Source organism: Ahaetulla prasina, chromosome 14 (assembly GCF_028640845.1).
Source record: "Ahaetulla prasina isolate Xishuangbanna chromosome 14, ASM2864084v1, whole genome shotgun sequence".
NCBI classification, from domain to species: Eukaryota; Metazoa; Chordata; class Lepidosauria; order Squamata; family Colubridae; genus Ahaetulla; species Ahaetulla prasina.
This window is the reverse complement of record NC_080552.1, coordinates 23,129,998-23,139,319: the sequence shown is the minus strand read 5'-3', so window position 1 is coordinate 23,139,319 and position 9,322 is coordinate 23,129,998. Positions and strand designations below refer to the sequence as shown.

The 9,322-nt window shown below is 45.8% G+C and overlaps 1 protein-coding gene across 1 annotated transcript; it reads right to left on the bottom strand.

Annotated features, from left to right (window-relative positions):
• Positions 1–1,321: 1,321 nt before the first annotated feature.
• On the bottom strand, positions 1,322–4,539 carry MED9 (mediator complex subunit 9). Its single transcript, XM_058157536.1, has 2 exons — positions 4,107–4,539; positions 1,322–2,325 (listed from the first exon to the last, which is right to left on the bottom strand). Exons 1-2 carry the CDS (start codon positions 4,391–4,393, stop codon positions 2,109–2,111), a joined length of 504 nt encoding a protein of 167 aa, XP_058013519.1. The 5' UTR covers positions 4,394–4,539; the 3' UTR covers positions 1,322–2,108.
• Between the last annotated feature and the right edge of the window lie 4,783 nt (positions 4,540–9,322).

The window sequence follows — 9,322 nt, the reverse complement described above, 5'->3', positions numbered from 1 at the left end:
ATTGCCTTTATCGCACTCCTGGTCTGGAGTCGAAAAGAACAATAAACTTTCATCTCACGAGATGCTGGGAGGAGGCCAAGATGCTGGATTCTCACACCTGAAGCTGGGCAAGCAGCAGCTCCAGAAACGCCACCTTTGGCCTCTCTCAAGAATTTCTTTTGGAGGGAAGTTGCAAAGATTCCCCTCCAAAGTGGCTTTGGATAAGGAAGGAAGGAAGGAAGGAAGGAAGGAAGGAAGGAAGGAAGGAAGGAAGGAAGGAAGGAAGGAAGGAAGGAAGGAAGAAGTGGGAATACTATTTTTTCCTTGTTGTCATTTCTCAAGGAAAGCCAACCTTTTGGGTCAGGCTGAGCCACACTCAGGGCCAGCCCAACTGAAGGCTTACGTATCCCGAAAACAGTCTGTTCTGTGCCCTGCTTACAATCTTACTTCCTGCTCAAGGAAGGAAGGAAGGAAGGAAAGAAAAAGGGAAGGGAAGGGTTCCCTGGCTAGCATGTGGGGAAAAATTAAGATGGATGGACTTCGGTTCCCAGAATTGCTGGCTGGGGAATCTTGGGAGTTGAAGTTTACCCATTTTAGCCCCCAAGTTTCAAAAAAACAGTGTCTGAACTGCATTCAGTTCTTTGAAACTGCCAGCCACTTTATTATTGACTTTCACAGACCAGAAATAACTTTAATTACAGAAGCCATAACATCACTCAGTGTCACTTAAATTAATAGTAACCGTCCTAAGATATCAGGAGGTGAGAGGGATCAACATTCTTACACATAACAGAGAAAGAAGAAAAACAAAGGGGGAAAAAAATAACATGATTAAAAAAAAAAACCCAACATAGTTAAGGATCAGGATTGAAAGAATGGCGAGCAAGAAGCTTAAGATAATCCCAGCTCAGCTTTAAACAGCCAAGAGATCAGATTTCTATCTTTTCATCCTATCAAAGTTGAGACAATGCAGTGATTTTGTGATAAAAACACACAAACACATCCACGCCGCATGTTTAAATAGGGCTATTTTTGAAGCGAAAAGGCTACACAGCTGGCAAACCCGACAAAGAACGACGTAAGTAAAATAAACCAAGAGTGTTAAGACATGACAGGCCACGTCACCTGGGGTGTGTGTGTGTGTGTATGTGCACAGGCAACCCCAGAATATTAATATAATCCACCATCATCTCTCCCCCTCCCAAATTTTGTTTAGCAAAGTCGTTAAGAAAGCAAGGAGTGTTTGCTCCCAACAAGCAACCTAAAAATAATGGTAACAACATTCACACATGGATAAATGAAGACTTTCTCCATCAATGACACTTTCCATGGAAACGGATGATCAAAGTCATATAAGTTTAATAAAATTCAGACATAAGTCATGCGGTTTTTTAAAAAAATTTGATGAAGATTTTAAACATTACTTCCATTTTCTCCCTCGCTGCTTTGCTGCGTAAGAAAAAATATTTCCTGGGTAGGGGCTAAAAAACGGGATTCAAAGACTGTCCCTCCCACTCAGTAAAGTGGTCCCTTCCCCTTTAAAAATTCTGAATACACGAAGACCAGGTGGCACAGTTCCACCTGGAGCATACCACTTCATCCCACAGAGGGGGGGAGGTGTCGAACAGGGGGCTGAAGGGGTGAAAAGCGTAACCAGGAAGACAAGGACATAAAAGCACAATAAATCAACTTATTAGCAAGTAGAAAGCTAAACCTGAAAATTCATCCCCGGTTTTGGGATTTTCATTTTTCTTGCTTTTAATTCAGGGAATAGGCAAGGTGCAACCCGCTTTCTGATGAAGTGGTACGCTCTCGCATAGCTTTAGCATCCAGTTGCAGAGAAACCGGCCATCACCCCCTCCCACCAGATAAAAGTGAGTTTTGCACAATCACATCCTTTTGTGCTCACAAATTGCACACCAGAATGTCCACAATGTTCGGTTTCGAGCCTGTGTTGTCCCTTCTATTTCAAACAAGGTCCCTTTAAGTGGTGAGGACTTCAACTCCCAGAATTCCCCAGCCCCGGTCAGAATTCTGGGAGTTGAAGTCCATGCCTCTTAAAGCGCCCACATCTGGCAAAATGCTGCTTCAGAGGAAGTGTCCTGTTTGCAGAGCAAGCGATATCCCTTTTACTCCTTGGGGATTTCAAACATGCACAGAGTTTTATATTTCTGCAGAAGTTTGTTCTTGGTTTTCACTTGTTCTCGGAGATTCTGCAGCTGCTGTTGTTGCTGTTCCGGGCTCAGGCCGATTCCTTGCATGCTCTTGATCAGCTTGTGGGTCTCCACAAATTTAGTCCTCAGCTCGTTCAGCAACTGGTGGACCTCCTGGCTGTCTTTATTCATGCTAAAACAAAGAAATGGGAAGTAGAATTAAAATAAATTCCTTTGGCTAACCGCTGTTATTATATACAAGCAAGGAAGCAGCAGGGAACCATGCGAAGCTCTGATCTTTTGGGGGAAAAAAATTAAGTAATGATTTTGAAAATTATATGATATTTTTTTTTAAAGAAGCGAGTTCTTTAAAAAGAACATTTTTTAAACAAAAGTTCTCTATTTAGCATCCTGGATTTTGAATTCTCTTTTGTTTTCTTTCCCTTTTATTCTGTGCAAGTCCCTTTGAGCAGGACTTTATCTATTTAATAATTACTCATTTATAAACTGGTTGGCTACCATCTTGTTGCAAGGCAAACTTGGGGCTCTCAGAGTATGACTTTCATCAAAAAACTCAAATTTAATCGTTTCCCAAATGGGAAGGTTTAGAAACACACACACACCCGCCCGCCAAAAAACCCAGTTCTCTGACTCAAGTCAGCCCATTATTCCTACTCCCCCCCCCTCTGTGTTGATGGCCCAAGAAATCATGGAGGGATGGGCGGTTAGGAAGTATGAAATATAAATAAATAAGCCAACCTTGGGGAGGAAGGCCGAGAGCGAGAGCGAGAGAGAGCGCAAGAGTTTTGCTAACTGCAGAAATAAATCTCGTGTTTTTGAAAACAAGAGAATTGTGTCCCTGTGCTAAAAGCAACTCCCACGTCGTTGTTGGAAGAAAGCATTATAGTTGGGACTTTCCATTAGCAGCTGGCTGGCAACCAGAGGTTAGAGACTAAATAGGCTTTTGCAAAACAGGCAGGAGAAAACCAAAAATATTTATTCTGTGTCTCTTGGGAAGGAACAGCCCAAAAAGATTCCTTTTCGCAAGGCCAGGTGTGAAGATCTAGATTTATAAAACTCAGAATAACTTTATTGTCACTTTGAGTGCAGACTAATCGGCATACATTGCGTGCAACTCTCGAAAGGGTCACCTCCTCCAATATACACGACATAAACATGACTAAATAAATAAATATGCATATACCCACATGTATTATATATTATTCTAAGCCTAAAAGTTATAAAGTTATTCTAAGTCCAGACAGGCTTTCTCCAAAGGGCCCCTCCTCATCCAGGGGTGCACTTGCTCCTCCAACCCACCAGCATTTAGGAAGGATATCAAAGGGATACCTTCCTCTCTGTGGAATGCCTCCATCTTATTATTTATGCCTTGTGTTAATCGGTTCTAATTCACAGCTTGGGATGGTTGTTGTTTTTTTTGGATAGTGAGATGTTCTGCATCCATTTGGCTCAGACTGGTCCACAGCCGCCTTGCTCCAGCTCAGCCACTTGAAGATGGGCAGGGTTCAACTCCCAGAATCCCCCAGCCAGCATGGGTAGCCCGTACGGAGGGCATATAAATACATTATTACAAATATACTAATAAAAGCAATAAAGGATGGAGAGGGAACGATTGTGCACTAGATTGGGCTAAGTCTAGCTGTGAAGTGTGAAACCCGCCCCCCCTTCTTCCCTCTCCAGAAGCCTCTAGCTGGCCAGATGTGGCGGGAACTGAGCCCCTCCAGCTGTGCACCAGGATGCTCTCCACAGCTGGGCCAGAGATGCCAAATTTGAGGAGCACCAGATTCAAATCCTGAACAGGGCAGAGATCTGAATGGGGGGAAAGCGACCATCTTGCTGGAGATCCTCATCTCAAGTTTGACATCGGGGCTGGGAGGTTTCCCAGCCTGGACACCCATCCCTCCCCTCCAAGATAGACTGCCCCTGTCCCCGGAGGCTCGGCGGGGCATTTACCATTTGATAATGTCGCGCACCAGGGGCAGGAACGAATAGTCCTCCAGGCCCGGGCCGGGCGGGGCGGCGGGGGGCGCGGGCTGCGCTTGGGGCGGCAGGAATTTAGGCTCGGGCGCCGCGCAAGGTTGGGGCGCGGGGAGCGGCGCGGGGGCCGTGGGCAGCGGCTCTCCCGGGCCCTGGGGGTTCCCCGCGGGTTGGGGTCCGCCGGGAGGCGGCTGGGGCGGCGGGCCGGGGTCTTCCAGGGCTGCCCGCGATCCTCCGGCCGCCGCGGCTCCCGGCGTGGCCATGCGCTTCTTTGGGCCGGCTGGGCTCCGAGCGCCTTTGCGCTTGGCGAGGGGCGCCGGGTGGTGGCGGTGCGTGCGGGCTTTGCGCTGTCTCCGGAGAGGATCGCCCTGCGCTGCAGGCTCTGCCCGGCCCCCTCCCCTCCCTTCCCCTCCCCCCGTCGCAGCAAATGCACGCCAGGCGCGTTGCAAGAATGCAAGGCTGCACCGCCTCCGCGGCCCTTTTGCACGTCAGCCCGTTGCAGCTCCTCCTTCGGCTCCGCTGCGCCGCCTTTGCTGCAGCGGCCGCCTTGGGAGCTCTCCAGCTGCCCGTTTCTTTTTCTTCCTTTCCTTCTTTTTTTCCTCCTCCTCCTCTTCCCATCCTTTAAGTCACCATATGAGGATTTATTTTATTTTATTTATTTATTTGTCGAGTACGTATTAGATATAAGTTGTGTAAGTTATATTAAGTATAAGCGTGAATTGACTTCACAAATTAAAGGGAACATGAGGACCGGGCCGGTAGGCGCGCTGGGGCTCTTAGCCTAAATTTCAGGAAAAGAAGATTTCACCCTTCCAGGGAAGACAGCCGATTGTCCTGATCCGCTTGCCTGATGAACCTTTTTAATTAATCGTAAACATGATTTACTGGAGCAGGGAGAGACATTTACCTTCCATCCCACAAAAAGCCTAATTACTTCCCCAACAAAAGAAAACAAAAATAACACCCCGTTTTCTTGTAGGTCAGATTGCAATAATCAATTCACATAAAAATGACTTGCAGGAAAGCAGCTTCCCGATTTGTTTTAAGTAAATATTAATAAACGGGGGCTATTTATATCTAAACCCGAAACTCTGGGATGAGTGTCTGTGCTTGGTGGATGCTACTAAAAATAACTAATATAATCAACAGCTGATTTCCAGGAAGGAAAAAAAGAAAAGAAAGAAAGAAAAGAAAAAAGAAAGACACACACACAGAGAGAAACAAAGAGAGAAGGAAAGGAAAGGAAAGGAAAGGAAAGAAAGAAAGAAAGAAAGAAAGAAAGAAAGAAAGAAAGAAAGAAAGAAAGAAAAAAAAGAAAAAAAAGAGAGAAACAAAGGGAGAAGGAAAGGGAAGGAAAGGAAAGGAAAGGAAGGAAGGAAGGAAGGAAGGAAGAGAAAGAAAGAGAAAAAGGAAGATAGAAAAACAGCAACAGCAGGGCCTTGGAATAGCCAAGATGGGTGTTTGCTGAAGGCGATGGGCCCCTTTTCTGAAGTTTCCCTCTAAGATCGCCTTCTCCAAGCCCTGTTTGAGATATTACAGGCTGCAACGAGATGTGGTAGCCTCAGAGGGCTGATCTGGGCTTCCAGCCACTCACCCCATTTCTGGGGGAGGCATCTTGGATCTTCTACACCAGGAGTCTCCAAACCTGGCAACTTTAAAACTTGTGGACTTCAAATCCCAGAATTCCCCGGACAGCCACTTGGAAGTCCACTTGCCTTAAAGTTGGCAAGTTGGACAAACGCTGCTTTAAGGGAACATCGTTTCCCACAGTCCACAAGGGGGAACCTCTTCGTCCTTTAGTTCCTTAGCCAATTTTGGCTCCCCCCCCCCCCGCCAATAGTTATTATGCCACCTGTGTGCCAATAGGGAAGGTGAGAAGGGTGGACCAGATTGGGCTAATGGACGAAGAGGTTCACCCTTGTGGACTATTGGAAACTATGTTCCCTTAAGGCGACGTTTGTCAAACTTGCCAACTTTAAGACAAGTGGACTATCTGGGGAATTCTGGGAGTTGAAGTCTACGAGGCTTAGAGCTGGCGCATTTGGGGACCCCTCTTCTACTCCAAACAGGCTGATATTGTATCAGGCTTTTTGAACATTGCTCGGGAATTGAGTCTCCCAAAGCTGATTTCTTAACTGCTGAACCGGGAGAGGCAGCCTTGACTCCAGTCAAACTTTGCTCTACCGTGCGAAACCCTGGAGATTAAGGCCTCCAGACTGCCTTGGGATTCCCTCTGCAAATTTGAATGGCCTTTGGGGCAAGAGGTGAAGACCCCCAGAGGGGGAGAAATGGAGAGACCCTGCAGATCCAAAGGTTAATAAAGGCCAGGGAGCGGACGGGGCAGCACAAAAATAAAATCCAGCTTTTCTGGACTCTGGCAAGCTCACAACTTACACAAACGAACCCCTCAGGCTGCTGTAACTTCTAACAGCGATGAAACAAACAGTCGTAAGTCAAGGACTATTTCTCAGGTTATTGGAAAAACCCAAATTGGCCACGGTCAACGTGCCAGGCCAAACCCAAACACACATCATGAGGTTTTAGCCTAGCCAAGCAATTATTTTAGCTTTATTTTGCCCCGAGGCCGGGCTTCTCTTGCACTTGTGTGTTTAGGCAACAATAGGTGTTTAGGCAACAGCAGCTTTTCAGTTAGAAGTAGAGGGGAGGAAGGGCTTGAACGCTTGGAAGTTTATTCAACCATATTAGAAATAAAAACGGGTTAATTGCCACCCTTCAGCAGCCTTCAAAGGTCTTTTCTTTCTCCCTCCTTCAAGCCCAGAGGTGTTTTTCTTTGTGTTCCTAGCAGATGGGCAACAGAGCCTTTAAAAAGTGTGACTGTTTTTTTACCAGATGTCCTTCCAGATGCTGGAAGAAAAGTGATCTAATGCATTCAATTAACCGGGAAGCCTTTGCGTTCGGATGGTGGAAGAGTAAAAAAATCAGAATCCACCTTTTAACTAATTATATTTCCCAGCTGCAGTAAAATAAGCAAAGGCCCAGGGTTGTTGTTGTTGTTTTTTTTAAATGTCTCTTCCCTGAATGCTTCTTTAGCAAGCTGGTTCATCACCAGCAAATCCGATAACTGGCAATTCTCAACATTTATTGCTGGTTTGCCGAATAGCTGGATAACTTAGAATGGTGTTTTTCAAACTTGGCAAAGAAAGACAGGCGGGCTTGCCTCCTGTTGTTGTGGGGCTCCAACACTGGAGGCTTTTAAAAAGAGATTGGACCATGGTTTATCTGAAGGGGTATAGGGTTTTCTGCTCGAGCAGGGGGCTGGACTAGAAGACCTCCAGGGTCCCTTCCAATTCTGTTATTCTAACTTCAACTTCTAGAATTCCCTAGCTGGGAAACTCAAATTCAGAGACCTGTTTCTTTTATCAAGTGTCCAAACTAATCACTAGTTGGACCAATTTTTTTTGGCTCTTAGAACCAGCTCCCTCCTATGCTCACTAACCCCACAGAGTGGTGGGATCTGAAACCCTATTGTTGCTGATCTGTCAATCACAGTTTTGTGGTCTGCCAGCAGCCTGCAGAGCTGGCAACGGAGTCAGACAGCGATGAGGCTGAGGAAGAACATGGGCCAGTCCTGGAGGCTGGGGAAGGCCCAGATGAGGGCTCTGCATTGAAGGCAGAGCTGGGGCCATGGGGGAGTGGTGTGCAGACTCCAGAGCCTCCAGAGGCTGACAGTAGTGAGGCAGAGGAACAGGAGGAGCCTGTTCCTAATGCACACATGAGAAGAGTAGCTAAAGCAAAGAGGATGATTTGGGAGTAGGGCCAAGAGATAATTGGCCCCTCCCATAAGGTGAGCAACGGCGTTTGGGCTCTTTGCCGAAAAACAACGTTGATAGCTTTGTCTTGTTGCATTTGTTTTGTATCGGTGTTTTCTGAACTTTTGCCAAGAAAGGCCTTTGGCAGTTTGCCTAATTGGACCAAGATTGGTGATAGGACTGAGGAATTTGTGTTGGGAGGAATTTGCTTTAATTTAGTTGAACTGTGCTGAGAATGAATTAATTCTCAGCTGTTCAAATAAAGTGTGTTTGTTTTTACACTGACTGAGTTGCCTACTACCTATTTGGGCCTGGGTCACAACATACTGGCGCTTTCTCCTGCTAAGGTGCCCGTGGCTCAAACTTACAATCCAGCCACTTGGTTGATAAAGCATCTTTTCCTCTGCAAAGGTGATTTGTGATAGTTTTGCAAGAAGTAGATTTGGCACTAACTTTGAAAAAACAACAACAACAAACCACAGGGGTTTATTAATAGTGACGTGGGCCATAAAATCATTTCTGGCTTTCAAAGTTGAAAGTTGGATCCGTGCATTTTCACCCAAATGTCTCTGGAGATTCTCAGTCATCCAGGTCAGGACTGTCCCAAAGGTGTTTTTCCAAAAGGCAGCTGGCCTTTCTTCTTCTTGTTTTTCTCCTTGAAAATGTTTCGCTTCTCATCCAAGAAGCTCCTTCAGTTCTTCCGTTTCACCTAAAACTTCCTTCCCCATTAGAAAGTTACGTCTTTAACTGGACTTAAATGTGCAGCCCTTCCATTCCACTGAACTGGACCGATGGCCTTGATTCCCACATCTTTTTCAACAGCGCTTCTTCAGAAATAAATTAATCTAGTGGGTTAATTGCCCTTCGCCCTCTTTCATCCCTCAGCCTGGGAAAATGTGGTTGTGTTTTGATTTTTCGTTGAGATCCTAGCAACGTGTTTTCACTGCTTCCACTGTTGACATGTGTGCGTCTCTTAAACACAAGAATTTGGAGTTGGGCCATCAACTCACTGCCCTCTTAGAAAAGTGCAAAGCTGTTTAAAAATCCTGATTTCCAAATATTTTCCTTTTTTTAAAAGGAGCGGGTTGCTAGCTCTGGTGTTTGCAAAGCTAACTGAAACATGGGTTGGCGGTGTGTTATTCCAGCACAATGCATTCAGCGGCACCTCTCCTTGGACACAATTCATCTTAAAATTCACAATTCATGGCAGGGAGAATGGTTAATCAATGGAACTGTTTGCCTCCCACAGTTGTTTTGCGCTGGAGGTTTTCAAGAAAACATTGGACAACCATTTGTCTGGATGGTATAAGCAGGCTTAATGAACAAACCACAGTTAAGCAAGAGATGACTGACTGTAATGTGTACACTTAGCTAATGCCAACCTGGGTTGTCAGAATAGATATTTTTGGAAAGTTTCTTACA